Source organism: Varanus komodoensis, unplaced genomic scaffold, assembly GCF_004798865.1.
Source record: "Varanus komodoensis strain SLA01 unplaced genomic scaffold, ASM479886v1 scaffold15, whole genome shotgun sequence".
NCBI classification, from domain to species: domain Eukaryota; kingdom Metazoa; phylum Chordata; class Lepidosauria; order Squamata; family Varanidae; genus Varanus; species Varanus komodoensis.
Genome location: NW_025335440.1, coordinates 24,459,090 through 24,474,962, shown reverse-complemented (window position 1 = coordinate 24,474,962; position 15,873 = coordinate 24,459,090). Strand labels below are relative to the sequence as shown.

The following is a 15,873-nucleotide window of genomic DNA, read 5'->3' as shown; positions in this document are numbered from 1 at the left end:
GTGCTGTTGCACTTGGGTGCAGTTTATGGATCTTCCTTAGCAGGATATGGACAGCTATTTGGTCTGATTCATCATGACTCTTACTATGTCCTTATTTGTTTCATTTTTCTTCCTCCCTCGCTCCCTCTAAGGAGCTCAGTGTATGAGGATTCTTTACCTTCCCAATTTAACCCCACAACAAACCTATGAAGTTGTTTAGGAAGAAAGAGGGGAGAGAAGGAACTCTAGGTCACCCTACAAGCTTCATAGCTAAATAGGGATTTGAAGCTGGGTCTCCTCAGCCCTAGTCTCACAGTATAACCACTACACCAGCCTTGCTCTCCTATTTCTTTTCCACTTAGACCAACAGGAGGTTGCGAGGATCATTTCCATATGTGTACTCAAGCCAGCTGATCTTTCTTTAGAGTAATTTTTGGTAGCACTCTTTCAGGGAGCATTCCAAAAAGTTGTGTGTGGTGCAGGATGGCCTTTTGCTACACATCTGAGACCTCTGTCTAGGTCTTGGCAGTGCTCTTGCCAAGAGAAGGGGCAGAGTGGAGCTTGGGTTTTATATACAGCTGTAGTTTGCCTTTCTTGAAGTGGCTGATGAGCCACCCTGTCTTCTTGACAAGAGCAGGACAGGATTGGATGGGATTCCAGAAATCTATTCCTGTGATTTTGCTCTCCTCAGGTAGCTGCCAGGGCTGTGGGGTTGACAGTTCAGATTCTGATGATGAGATAAATGCCTGGGAGGCTACCTATCCTGGCAGGACTAACTACTCAGGCTCTGCTGGCAAGATGGCTGTTGAAACAGTCCCAAGCCCAGCTGCAGCTCAAGGTCCTAAGATTCCACAGAGAGAGATTAGCCCAAGGGCAGATGAGAGAACCGGTCAACTTGACTGTGCAGCTGACTGCAGAACTCAAGAGCTGCAGCATCTTGAGGGAGGAGATTTAGAAATGCGTAGCATTTTGGATCGACCTGATATACATCACCATCACAGGATGACCCAATGGGGGATACAGCAGGAATGGCAAAGACATGCCCAGTTTCATAGCACTCGTTCCCGCAGAAACAGACACAAAAGGGTTCATAAAGAAAGTCTGGGGTGAAGAATGTCAGAGGGCCGAGCCTTTCACTTTGTGTATGCTCAGAGACCTGTGTGTAATAATAAAGACTTCTGGCAAAGAAATGCAGGTGAGACTAATAATGCTGCAAGGGAGAAGAGTGGCTCACAACAGCTTTGCTGTTAATACTCTGTTTTGAAGGAATGGGTTGCTGTCTGTTTTGTACTGATTTAAGTTAGGGGCTCATACAAACAGAATTCAATGAAAATATAGGCTCACGGTGCATGCTATGACCTTTCTCCTCCTCTAAAATGTTTCATTGGGTTATTTTAATCTCCTTTTAGACAAATGTTTTGCATTACAAAGAAGGTGTCAAACAGGTTCTGCTGTTAATATTTTTATCCTCTTTCTTCTTTATTGATTTTGAAAGAATGTTTATCCTACTTTCTATCAACAGTTATCAAAGTGCTTTACACATTACAGTAAAGCAATACACAGCCATGTATTAGAACATCTTTTCCCAACCTCATGCCCTCTAGAGGGTTCAGGTTACAACTCCCAGCATTTCTAGCCATTGACCATGTTGTCTGGGGCTAATGGGAGTTGAAGTCCAGAACATCAAGATCTACCAGAATACGGAAGCCTGCTGTAAAACAGTGAGATAAAAGAAGTGTGTGCAAACACTATATCAAAAGCATCATTGACTCAGCAACAAAGCGCCTGTTAGAATAATTGAGCCTTGACTACAGTGCAGAATTCAGTTAATAGTGTAGCTAGGTGGATCTGCACTAAAATATTGTTTAGATCCGGTCACTACTACTGAAGATTTGGTATTGCATTTGTAGGAAAATGCGTGCAATTTCCAGTGCAGATTTTCCATGTAAGTCTTAACATTTGAAAGCACCCTTAATAGTTGGAACAGTTGTGTCCTCAGGTAAGAGCTGTTAATATTTCTCAGGTGAATAACTTTAAGAGTTCATGTATGTCTTAACTTACTATGGTAGAGATCATACTGTAATGCAAACAGGAGGATGATCATATGGGAATTCCACTTTGATCTATGGACTTGGACTTTTGTGTTTCTTTCTTGGTAGATGTCCGTAGAAGAACAATATATGAGTATCACAGAGTGGAACTTCAGATGTCAAAGGTCACCAATCTGTCAGCTGTAGAGATGATTCCTCTACCCAGTAAGTAATAAGTGCAACAAGTGCCTGAAATACATTTTTGAAGACAGCCTGGTGTTTAAAAATACTTTATAGATGTCTCCTCTTTTTAGCACATCATCTTCTTCATGGTCTGTGTGTATCACACACACAGCCTCTACACCTGTGTGGAAACCTTCAGTCAGGAACATTCTAAAGCTGCAGAAATTCTGGCAGTAATCCTTCCCCCATCCCATGCAGGAGGTTCCTACTTATTCCCTCAGTTTTCTTTTGACTACCATAGCAACAGCATCTTGGAGAACTCTCTCTGTTAGGTCACTATTTTCTGAGGGAAATAAGAACTTGCTGAGACAAATTTGTTTGCTTCCACCCCCTCTCTTTCTCTAGAGAGGAGGTAATTGCCATCAGATAGACTGCAATCACAGTCAGCCCCAGTCATCATAACCACTGGCCAGAGATGATGAAATTTGCAGTCCAAAACATCTCAAGAATATCATGTTGAAGAACATCGCTGTATGCCAGCTTTATAGATGGATCACTTCCCTTTTTTACTTTTTTCCTGTGTTGATATGGTGTGATTTTTAGTTAGTAGATAAGTAAAGTGTTGACTTACATTAGGTTCAAATTCCCACTTAACTATGAAGGTCACTGGGTGATCTTGGGTCACCTTTCCCCACGTCAGAAGGTTGTTGTGAGAAGAGACAGCCATATTATTTACTTACTGTTCTTTGCAGAAAGGGCATAATACGAATTGGATAAATAATAGTTGTGTAATTCCAGCTACTTCAGAATCTCATTGTCTTGGCCATACCTTCCAGTATATTGAGTCAAAGGAAGGGGCTATTACTATTATTATTTTCATTTATGTACTTCCCCACAGACAATGCTATCTGAGCAGGTTATAACAGTCCATAAAACAGATATTAAAATACAACAAAATATGTAAAATCAGAAATGCATGAACAGTTTAAAACAGAACCAACAGATAACAAAGAAAGAGTGCTTGGGCCCCCAACACAAACTCTTGTGACATACCTTTGAGCCTCTTCTGTGGTTGGATGGCCCTGGAACCTCCTGAGGTTCTACCAACTGCTCTGGACTCTGCTTCACTTAGCCTCCATTCTGTGAGCTGCCATGCTTCTGTCAGAGAGCACAAAAGGGTGCAGGGCCCTTTATGCTGGAGTGTGCTTTCTTTGTTCATCATGAAAGGGAGATAAGAAAGTCTTGGTTCAGATCTCACACCTTGCAGTAATATGTAAGGCAGCCTTTTACAACTGCCTCAAGGTACATTGGACTGCAGCGCCCATAATTTCCAACCAGCACGATCATTGATTCTATCAATTAATAGGACATGTTTTTTTCTAACATGGAGCCATTGACAGTCTATGTCTGATATTTTCTTCCAGTGTCAAGTCTCTTGTAACTTCCAACTCCCAGATACCACTTACCAGGTTCTCACAGGATGATGGTCACTGCTACTTTCTGTCTTGATGTTTGTGTTCCTAGACATGTCTTAGTGACTTCAGTTCATCTCACAAAGAGAGTGGGTGGTAGCACCAAGCCTCTGCAGGCAGTTGGCATTAACTCCTAGGAGTAGGTCCACCTACCTACAGACACCTCCCTCTTCCATGTTTGATTTTTAACATAGTAGTGGATGACTCTGACATCTGCCCTATTAAGTTTCCCACAATTACTTGGAACAATGTTGTGTCAAGGAATGGTGGAAAATGCAAATGCCAAGGTGTTTACAAATACTCGCCACGGATCACAGCAGTAAAATGTATGAATGCATGAAAAAGAAAATTAAATAAACCAATTTATTATTAATCAGCATGTGTATTGGGAGGGATGAAGGCACATAGCTGTTTGAGTGCATAATCTTTTAGGGAAATGAAAATTGTCATGGACTAGAAGGCAGGAAAACACATGAATGAGCTGAAGGTGTTTCTTATGCACAAATTAGACATCAAGGGTCACAACAAGAACAGAGGAAAATCTGAAGAGCTTTAGAACAGGGTCACTGGTGCACTCATGGATTAACTGGATTATCTTTCAGTCTCTGAAGAAAAGCCAGTACATACCATGGTCTGGCAATTGTATATTGGCACAATACTGACCAGTCATAGGTGTTTAATGAATATTGTCCTTTAAAGATGCCTCATGGAATGGGAGGCTTACTTTCCTTGGTTGGTGTCCAAAATCAATAGCAACAGAAACTTACTCTGTATCTCACCCACCTCTTTATTTTGTCCAAGGTAATGTACATACATTTTTTTAAGGCTGAGAATGCAAATTGCTAGACAAACTCTCATAAGCAACTGGAGTCAGCTACCATCCTTGTCTTAATCCAATTATAGCTTTTACACAGATTCCTATCCCCAGTTTATTATGTCCATATGACAAAAACATTAGCTATACATTGTGAATTCTAAGAACCAAAAGGAAATAGACATAAAGTAACACTTGAGTGCTTTTATGGCAAAGGCAAATGTAGGAATTTTACAAGAAATGAAGATCTGCAAAAATTACATTACATTTACAAATGGGATTAAAATTGAATCCAGAAGGTCAATCTTAATATGTGTATATATTCCATGCAGTTTGCAAGTAGCCCATTGTTAGGCTAGATAAATGTAACCCACTAATTCTCCAATTATTTTGAGGAGCATGAATTCTTGGAGTACTGAGAAATGATTGATTGTAGGAAGTGTTTTAAAGATGGACCATTTATTTGTATGTGGGTTTTCTTTTTTGCAGCCTGCCTCCAATTTAACAGCTGTGGGCCTTGTGTTATGTCCCAGATTGGCTTCAACTGCAGCTGGTGCAATAAGCTCCAAAGGTAAGGAAGCAGCTTAAATGTTGATTAATGGGATTAATCCATTGGCTAATATAATGCATAGGAGTCATTTAAATTGTGCTGATGTATTTCCTGGTGACAACCAAAATGATGCTTTTGATCTGTTTATCTATAATATGTAAAGTAGTAAGGTTTCTTTCTAAGAGTTACAGGAGTACATAATTATTAAACTGACTTCAACTGAATGTTCAGAAAGAAAGACTAATCATCATACTTGGGAGTGCCCTAGAACTAAAACATTTTAAAGGAAGTTATTAAATAGTATTTTAAATAGTATTAAAATATGGATGGTTCAGTTAGGGGAGGGGCCAACAATTGTTTTGCGACAATAATAATCAAGAGTGTAGGAGAAAGAGACTTATACTGCAAGCTTGGAAAGTTGAATGCCAACCACCTATTGCTCAGCAGTCTGGGGTTCCCTTACGTGTAATTTTCTTTGGTCATTTTGAACTCATAGTTCTCAGTGCCCTGCACTTTTTCAGCTATTCCCAGCTATTCCAAAAAGGGTAACCCCCATCCCTTTTCATGACTCCTTTTGTAGCATTAACTACTGCAGTTATTTATTCAATTTCTATACTGCCCAGTAGTCAAAACTCTCTGGACAGACTGTAAACAAAAGGGGAAGTGAAGCTCTTAGTCCTCCAGTGATCTAATAAGGATCCTGGAGGGAATATTGACAAGGAAAAGAGTGAGTTGCCTTCGTGTCAAAAGGTTCTGTATGCATATGACATTCCGATGGCCTCCCCTTGGCATAGACAGTCAATTAAGTACGTTTTTTCCTTCCAGAATTCGCAAATTCATTTTGTCAGGAACATTCAGGAACATTTGACAAGACATTATGCTTAATTAAAGACCCTTCATAGTACAGGATTATGACATACAGACTAAAACAGAGCTGCATGTAATAAAGAGCATGAGAAAGGTGCCGTGTGTTGGATTCCCCCACTGCTGATATGCTTTGAGTAGGGCGCTGTACATGCCAGGACTTTGCGAGGCACTGCATCCATCTTAGTTCATGTTGCAATAGAGCTCTTCTTTCAGTGAACTCAGGCAGATACTTTCAATCCTTCTGGTTCATTTTCCAGGATATCTACCCTTCCCTTTGCCCAAGATGGGTATGGGTGTCATTCGGGAATCTATGAGGGCTTGTGGGAAGAACTGTGTTTCCCTCAAGATAGGTTGAGGAAGAGACAGTTGCTTGGAGCCAGAGTTTCTGTAAGCAGAACCACAGGAGAGAGAAGAGGAGATATTTATTGATTCTTCCTGCAGTACCCTGTGCCTCCTAAAATTTACTCAAGAGAGTTGGAAGACACTCCAGACCAGCATGGGAGGTGGTATGGAGACTGCAGGGGACAATCAGTGAAAGTTGCCTTTCCCCCACCTTTTCTGCAGTGGGGAGCCTCCACTGAATTGCAAGTTTGAATCCTCTCTTAAGTTTTGTGGATGTCAGCTGTGGATCCAGCCCAATGACTTGCATGTCACTATGTCAGTAAGACTTCATGCTCTTTCATACTTGCATAAGGTGAGGAGGCATCTTCCTTTTGAACATTTTGGTCTTTTGTTTCCCTTCCCTCATGGGGGATACAAGATGACTGACTTGAAAGCATAGTAACTTGCTCGTGCAAAGGAAGCCTTTATCCTTGGTTTTCTCTTTCCTTTCTTCTTCTACATATTTTGAATCCCAGACTCTTCTTTCTCCCATAATATCTAATCAGGGTGAAAACAGATCTCAAACAACCTCACAGCATTCAGAGAAGAATGGGTCTTTAGGCACAAGTACCCCTTTATCTGGGCTTGAGTTTTGCTTTTCCATATCAGTAACCCTAAAGTTAAACTGTACTGTGTAGAGCAGTGGTTCCCAACCTGTTTTATGTCACACATCCCTTCCTCTCCTCTGCACACACAAACACATGCACAAACATTTATAAATGCACAATCCAACATGCTGCTTCTTTGATTGGGTGATTAGCATTTTGCATTTGATCTGAAAAGTAACCACTGGGAATTCCACAGAATTCTGTGGCCATTAGTACTTAAATTGGTGTCTGTCTTTGTTCCATTTGAGGGCAACTAGTAGCATACACAAATAGTTCACAAAGTCTACCAAATTATTGTCTGTGTTTTCAATGCATGCTGAGTGTTTTAAAATTGAAATTATCACCTTTGGTAAAGTGCTTCATTGTCCCATTGCTTGTGATAGAGGAAAGTGCACCAGGGTGGGCTGACTGAGTAGTCTAGTCACAAATTACTGTGGTAAGGACTAAACTGTCTCTAAATTGATGAATGCTGTTCTGTTGCATTTTATTCTTCATTCACAATATTACTGCTTTTATGAACTACAATTTCAGTAAAATAATATGGTCTTAGATTGAAGGGGGGGCTCCTATTGTGGAAAAATTATACCTTTTACAGCAAAATAGAATGTGTATCTAGAAACCAAGGAACAATTCCAGCATCACATATTAGTGCCTAGCCCCAGTTTAACCGATGGGGTGTCTGCTTACAATTTGTGATGTTTCCTTGCTTTAAGAAGAAATTGCATATCTGCCCAATCAAGTGAAGACCTGGACCTGATTCATGCTGTGAATAAAGCGAGCAAGTTATCACAGCTAAATAAGATGAGATGGCAATACAGCAACATACAAATGTAGAAGCTTAACGAATTGTAATGCATGGTTATCTGTTCTGGCATGGCAGCTCTTCATTTCAGTACATTTCATTTATTTCATTTCTGTGATATCCAATACCTGAAGCTCTCTGGACAGTTTAGGAAGATTGAAACCTTAAAATACTTGCTACGTAGTTGAAAGTATCTGCATACAAACATATAAACAAGCAGCGCCAGTGCAGATACACATCTATCAAAACAATCTTAAACAATCAACAATAAGGAACATCCAAGGCCTGTTGTATGCTGCTAAGTCCTTCCGAGAAGAAGAGGGTCTTAACCTGGCAGAAAAAATGGTAACAGTGTTGGAACCAGTGTGGTGTAGTGAGGCACACAGAGAGCCAGTGTGAAGTAGTGGTTAAGAGCATGGGACTGGGACTCAGATGATCTGGGTTCTAGTCCCCACTCAGCCATGGAGCCAACTGGGTGACTTTGGGCCAATCACAGTCTCTCAGCCCAACCTACCTCACAGGGTTGTTGTTGTGGGGATAAGATGGAGGAGGAAAATGATGTAAGCTGCCTTGAGGCCTTTGTAGGAAAAAGGCAGGATATAAATCAAAAATAGAAAAAACAAAAAACCAAGCAGGCCTCATTACAGAGATCATTCCTTAATTGATCATTCCATAATTTCAAGAAGGTTCTATCTCTTTTTGTCACCTACAGAGTTTTTGTTGGACAAGGCACTTAGACGGTAGCCTCAGATAAATATAACGTTCATTTTACCTGGGCAGAAACAACTGAAGCCATGTTATCCCTGTCCAGATAAGGACAATGGTGAGCCACCAGCCAGAGTCAATAGGAGGCACTCGATGCCGCTTGAATTTTAAATAGCAAAGATGGCTCCAGAAGAACCTCCAAAGTGTGGACCTGCTCCTTCAGGGGAATCCAATCCACAACAGGCAGAGCACCCTCCATCAGGTTAGAAAAACCTCTCTATTAGTATCACAATCTAATCTGGATTGTGTTTCAGTTCATTTGCCTTCATCCAATCCATTGTTGCAGCCCGGCATTACTTTAACACAATAGGAGAAATAAAGCTGCATGGCATCAGCATACTGATAACAGGACACTCCAAACTGGATGATCGCACACAACCTTTTCATGTGAATTTTGTGTGAGACAAAACCCCTGTGAACACCCCATATCAGAGAATCCTTAGTGCCAGCAGAACTCCCCAAGCAACACCTTCTCCAAGTAACCGTCCGTGTAGAAGCAAAAGTGCTGGAATGCAGGTTTTCCCCACCCTCAATTCAGACAGAAGGATGCTATGGCCAATAGTTTCAAAAGCCACCAAAGATCCAGGAGAATGAACAAACTCACGTTCTCTCTGTCTTTCTCCTAACTTAGGTCATTATATAGGACAACCAAGACTATGTCTTGCTAAATCTAATCTGAACCCTAACAGAAATGTATCCAAATACGTGGTCTTATTCAAGAAGGAGCTGGTGGTAACCATCCACTCAAGGACTTTGCCCAGCTCTGTGTGGCCATCTCCTTGTGCATATGGACCATCCCCCTGCAAAATGAAATGAGCTCCCCACTGCCAACCTTGTGGTGTAGTACACTATATAATATTTCTGGAAGAAAACTCTCCAGAGAAAAATTAAAGAGAGCATAAGAGAAGTACATCCTCAGAAGGTGGAACTTTCTAGCTTCCCAGACCTCAGAATTCAGTTACATGGTTCAGAAAGTAGGGCAGAGCAATTACCTTCCTTTGCTACCTCTGAGACTGGGAATTCTTTAAAAGGTCAGCAAATTTTCCTTTTCATTGAAGGTGCCGAAAGAGGGAATCATCACAACTCTGATTTGCAAAAATGGAATGTGAATGGTGGATATCTTGGGGGAATGGCAATAAGAAGCCATCTTGGTATTTGTGTACAGCTGAACTCACCTTCCCCAACAACAGTACTGTTCTAATTTGTTTAATGTGTTGTGTGAACCCATAATAAGGGTCTTTGTGGGTTCAAATAAACAAATAAATATTGTTTGTACATAATTTTAATACTACATTTTCAGATAAGGTTACATTTTTACATAATGCAAATTTTCTAACTTTTTCTATAATAATTTTGTGCATTAATGATTCAAAGCCATTAAAAGAAAAAAGAATAAAAATAACAAGAATAAAAAAAAACAAGCTAGATTAGAATGTATTAATTATACTTACACTTCAACAGAGGCTGCCCAAGTATCCATGTATGTAGCCTTTTGAAAGTGGTATTTATATGCCATCTGTTCAAATGTTTAAAGTGTTATGTCGTCAGTCCATTGCATTACAAGAGGTGAGAATTTATCTTTCCAATGTTGTAATATTAGTCTTGTAGCTTATCAGAAAGGTGCACAAAACCCATTTTCATTGCCTATGCATTAACTTCCAGGAAGCAGGTAGATAATTTAAAAGAACATGCATATCAGTAAATATTAAATAATGTTCCAGTTTGAGGTTTATTTGTGGAATAAGCTTCTCCCAAAAAGAGTCATGCTCCGAACATAGGATTAAAAGAAACATTAGGAGTTTTCCAACTTCGACAATCCCTTATCAAAGGGTCTTTTGGCATCCAGTAGACAAGCATTTTAGCTGAACTGACCGTGATATAACCTGAGATCGACTGAAGCTTCTGATATAGATGCTAAAGCAATGCTCCATTGATTAGGCAGAGCAAGACAGTCCAATGCCCTATTCCATTGTTGCTTATACCCTGTATATCACATTTATTAACCTATAATAGGTGTTTGTAAACATGGATTGTAGGTCAATAGGATTATTTGGCCTCAATAAGTGTTTCTAATTGCAGAGTGGATTGCAAAGTTGTAGAGGCTCCAAGGCCACGCCTAAATTCAGATATCCCTCCTGAGTTTTAGACAGAAAGTAAAAATAAAAAGGTTTCTATCTTTATCATGCTGTGATTTGTTTAATGTATTGTTGTTTTGAATTATAGTGCTTTGAGCACCTTGGTGGGCAAAAAAGTTATTTATAAATACTGCTAAATAACAATAACAGTGTTTCAGATAATTCTGATTCTAAGGAAAGGAGAAAGATGTATCCACCAAAACTGCTAACAGCAAGAGCTCTCTCCTTTCTGAAAGGAGATTATGTATCTGTTGAGTATAGACTGGAAGATTTAGGCCATTATCTCTTGAATAGCTCCATAAATGCATTACATTTTTCCTGTGGAAAAAATACTCTTCCTCAAACACTTTAAAATCAGAAAGGACCATGAAATAAAATTCAAACCCCCATGTGATATTTTGAGTTAAGTAACAGAAGCTAATTCATTGATGAAAATGAAGTCCTTCCATGCCATTTGGATGATTGTTGAACACATGAAGTCTTCCTATAGGGGCTTAAAATCTGAAATATACTTTTACAAAAAGGCATTTGGTTCATTCTGAGGGTGCCCTACATATATGAATGCTGTTATATTAAACTTTGTATTGACTGAATACAATATCTTACTATGAACATTCTAATGAGCTTCTGTTGTAAACTGATTTTCTGAAACTATGTATGGAGCGGATGTGGACAACCATATACTTAACAAGCCTTAATATGAATAAAATTTTTATTCGCACATGTGTTTGCTCTTTCCTTTAGGTCTCTAACCACAATAGGGACTGGTCTGTGAAGGAAGGATCAAAAGGGTGGCATAGCATGGCATGGCAAGAGTTTCACGCAGATTAAGACTCCACACCTATTAAAGTGGAGGAAGCCATAGTTCAGTACTAGAGCACATGCTTTTCATGCAGAACCCAGGCATATTCATATTCATGCCCTGGCATATTCAGGTAGGACTGGGAAATATTCCTGTCTGAAAAGGGCTAGATGGACCAATGGTCAGGATCATCAGGGTCATTACAAAGCAGATGTCTGTGCCCCTGTGATTTTTTAAATTGAATTTGTATTTGGTAAGTTCTTGTTAGGCTTGCTAATAACTCTGCTGTTATGTGAGGATCTGTTAACTTGTTGTTAATGCCTTAAAGTGATTTGTGTTTTGCCATTTTGGTCCTCATTATGTCTGCTTACAATTTGGAATTATTTTGAAACTGGATATCTCTTTACACACTTGGAGCTGCCAATGGCGGCGAATTCATTTGCATTATTTAATAGACCTATGCAAGCATTTCTACAGAACAGATATGCCACCATACCATATCCGTAACAGCAAAAGCTTTTTAAGGATAGCCTTAATTAAAGGGTCTCCACAGTTTGCTCAGGCTAATGAAATAATTTGTTCTCTTGAAAATAAAGTTAATAACATTAATTGCCTAAGAAAGATATTAAGTCCAAGTTTATAAACAGATGCTAATGTAATATGGAATTCAGTGTATGTGGTGATAGTTCAGGTGATATTTTGTGAAGTTAGTCTAGTGATTAACCAAGTTCTACTCAGACTTTAAAATGTAGAAGTATACAAGTATTTTTCTAATAAGTAGAAAATGTCACCTATTCTTTGAAGATGCAATCTTCATATCAACCTAATTGCATTATAGAGTGGAGCTAATTTAGACAGGGACCAAAGAGATCTGTCAGACATATATCACATTACATTATACTCATAGTAAGTGCAAGGTTTCACACAGAGCACAAGTATGAAAGCTCTCTTTTACCTATTGTGTTTAAAATGGAAAGAGCGATTCAAATATCTTGCGCAACCTTGCCAGCATTTTGAGAATAGGAAGGGGATGGATATGTACAGGGATGTGTCCTGTATTGCACTGTTGGATCATATTCAAATGTTGGCATTGTCAGAGTATTCACACTTAGAACCTCTACAAACAAAAGGGATAGGAGGAAGCGGCTGCAACACAGGGGTCCCCAGTCTTCTTGGGTATGTGGGCAAATGTGGAATTTGGAACTCTCAAAGCTTCCATGTGTGAGGACCAAGATGTAGGTGGCCAACAGGTGTGGGCAGAATACCAGGACCAGGATGCAGGTACAAGGCTGAGCTCTGTAGCTTAGTAGCTAAGCTAGCTAATGTAACTCATTAGCTGCAACTTGTCCAAGCTTTCACATGGCCAGTCATTGCACTGCCAACAATATATATATATATATAAGCTCAGACTGGCTGTGAGTTGATTTTTTTCTAAACTAAAACCTCAGTTTTCAGGTTTTATTGTACTGTTGGCACATTGTGATAAATAAGTGGGTTTTGGGTTGCAGTTTGAGCACTCAGTCTCTAAAAGGTTCACCATCGCTCCAAAAGGTTTCTAACGAATGGGGTTAGAAAAATGAGATGTCCCGCCATGCTTTTGAAGGTTGGAGTGCTTTTAGAATGGGCACAAAAAGCTACTCAAGGACGGCTTTTCAGAATCGCCCTAATTTCAATGGAATGTTAGCCCTATGATAGGGTTGGGGATGTGCACCAGGGTAGCGTTAGGGTTGGAAAAACGAAGTGTCCGGGTAAGATCTTAATGGTCGGAATGCGTTTCGAAGGGGCAGAAAGGATAAGCTATGCAGAAAAAGCTACTCAAGAAAGGCTTTTTCAAAATTGCCAAATTTTCACTGGAACTTTGGCCCTGTATTAGGGTTAGGGGTGTGCACCAGGGTAGGGTTAGGGTTGGAAAAACGAGGTGTCCTAGTAAGATTTTAATGGTTGGAATGTGTTTAGAAGGGGCAAAAAGTATGAGCTATACAGAAAAACCTACTCAAGGAAGGCTTTCTGAAAATCGCCCTCTTTTCCGTGGTACTGTACCTCTCTATTAGGGTTAGGGGTGTGCACCAGCGTAGGGTTAGCGTTAGAGAAACGAGGTGTCCTGGCGTGGTTTTGATGATTGGAATGTGTTGAGCATGGGCAGAAATGATGAGCTGCCCACAAAAAGCTACTCACTGAGGGCTTATTCAAAATCGCCCTCTTTTCCATGGAACGTGACCCCTATATTAGGGTTAGGGGTGTGCACCGGGTTAGGGTTAGAAAAACGACGTGTCCCGGCATGGTTTTGATGGTTGGAATGTGTTCAGAATGGACAGAAATGATGAGCTGCGCAGAAAAAGCTACTCAAGGAGGGCTTTTTCACAATCACCCTCTTTTCCATGGAACTTGAGCCCTATATTAGGCTTAGGAGGGTGCACCAGGTTAGGGTTAGGGTTAGAAAATCGAGGTGTCCCGGCATGGTTTTGGTGGTTGGAATGAGTTGAGAATGGGCAGAAATGATGAGCTGCGCAGAAAAAGCTACTCAAGGAGGGCTTTTTTCAAAATCGCCCTCTTTTCCATGGAACTTGACCCCTATATTAGGGTTAGGGGTGAGCCCCAGGTTAGGGTTAGGGTTAGAAAATCAAGGTGTCCCAGCATGGTTTTGATGGTTGGAATGTGTTGAGAATGGGCAGAAATGATGAGCAGCGCAGAAAAAGCTACTCACGGAGGGCTTTTTCACAATCGCCCTCTTTTCCAAGGAACTTGACCCCTATTTAGGGTTAGGGGTGTGAACCAGGTTAGGGTTAGGGTTAGAGAAACGAGGTGTCCCGGCATGGTTTTGGTGGTTGGAATGTGTTCGGAATGGGCAGAAATGATGAGCTGCGCAGAAAAAGCTACTCAAGGAGGGCTTTTTGAAAATCGCCCTCTTTTCCGTGGAACTTTAGCCCTGTATTAGGGTTAGGGGTGTGCACCAGGTTAGGGTTAGGGTTGGATAATCGAGGTGTCCCAGCATGGTTTTGATGGTTGGAATGTGTTGAGAATGGGCAGAAATGATGAGCTGCGCAGCGAACGCCACTCACGGAGGGCTTTTTCAAAATCGCCCTGTTTTCTATGGAAATTGACCCCTGTATTAGGGTCAGGGGTGTGCACCAGCTTAGGGTTAGATTAGAAAAACGAGGTGTCCCGGCATGGTTTTGGTGGTTGGAATGTGTTGAAAATGGGCAGAAATGATGAGCTGCGCAGAAAAAGCTACTCAAGGAGGGCTTATTGAAAATTGCTCTCTTTTCCGTTGAACTCTAGCCCTCTATTAGGGTTCGGGGTGTTCACCAGGTTAGGGTTAGGGTTAGAAAATCGAGGTGTCCCGGCATGGTTTTGATGGTTGGAATGAGTTGAGAATGGGCAGAAATGATGAGCTGCGCAGAAAAAGCTACTCAAGGAGGGCTTTTTCAAAATCGCCCTCTTTTCCATGGAACTTGACCCCTATATTAGGGTTAGGGGTGAGCCCCAGGTTAGGGTTAGGGTTAGAAAATCAAGGTGTCCCAGCATGGTTTTGATGGTTGGAATGTGTTGAGAATGGGCAGAAATGATGAGCAGCGCAGAAAAAGCTACTCACGGAGGGCTTTTTCACAATCGCCCTCTTTTCCAAGGAACTTCTGCCCTATATTAGGGTTAGGGGTGTGCACCAGGTTAGGGTTAGGATTAGAAAAATGAGGTGTCCCAGCATGGTTTTGGTGGTTGGAATGTGTTCGGAATGGGCAGAAATGACGAGCTGCGCAGAAAAAGCTACTCAAGGTGGGCTTTTTGAAAATCGCCCTCTTTTCCGTGGAACTTTAGCCCTCTTTTAGGGTTAGGGGTGTTCACCAGGTTAGGGTTAGGGTTAGAAAAACGAGGTGTCCCGGCATGGTTTTGGTGGTTGGAATGTGTTCAGAATGGGCAGAAATTATGAGCTGCGCAGCAAAAGCTACTCACGGAGGGCTATTTCAAATTCGCCCTGTTTTCTATGGAAATTGACCCCTGTATTAGGGTCAGGGGTGTGCACCAGGTTATGGTTAGGGTTAGAGAAACGAGGTGTCCTGGCATGGTTTTGATGGTTGGAATGTGTTGAGAATGGGCAGAAAGGACAAGCTGCGCAGAAAAAGCTCCTCACCAAGGGCTTTTTCAAAATCGCTCTCTTTTCCATGGAATTTTACCCCTATATTAGGGTTAGGGGTGTGCACCAGGTTAGGGTTAGGGTTGGATAATCGAGGTGTCCCGGCATGGTTTTGATGGTTGGAATGTGTTGGGAATGGGCAGAAATTATGAGCTGCGCAGAAAAAGCTACTCACGGTGGTCTTTTTGAAAATCGCTCTCTTTTCCATGAAACTTGAGCCCTATATTAGGGTTAGGGGTGTGCACCAGGTTAGGGTTAGGGTTAGAAAATCGAGGTGTCCCGGCATGGTTTTGATGAGTGGAATGTGTTCGGAATGGGCAGAAATGATGAGCTGCGCAGAAAAAGCTACTCAAGGT

At 41.0% G+C, this 15,873-nt stretch overlaps 1 protein-coding gene across 3 annotated transcripts in view; it reads left to right on the top strand.

Annotated features, from left to right (window-relative positions):
• The window catches only part of PLXDC2 (plexin domain containing 2), a 251,857-nt gene that overhangs the window by 197,180 nt on the left and 38,804 nt on the right, over positions 1 to 15,873 (top strand). For 2 of the 3 annotated variants that reach the window (XM_044425075.1, XM_044425077.1), the window contains 2 exons: positions 2,139 to 2,234; positions 4,968 to 5,049. In XM_044425075.1, the coding sequence (XP_044281010.1) occupies positions 2,139 to 2,234; positions 4,968 to 5,049 (178 nt within the window). The remainder of the gene's footprint in view (positions 1 to 2,138; positions 2,235 to 4,967; positions 5,050 to 15,873) is intronic. The other variant, XM_044425076.1, reaches the window with a different exon arrangement.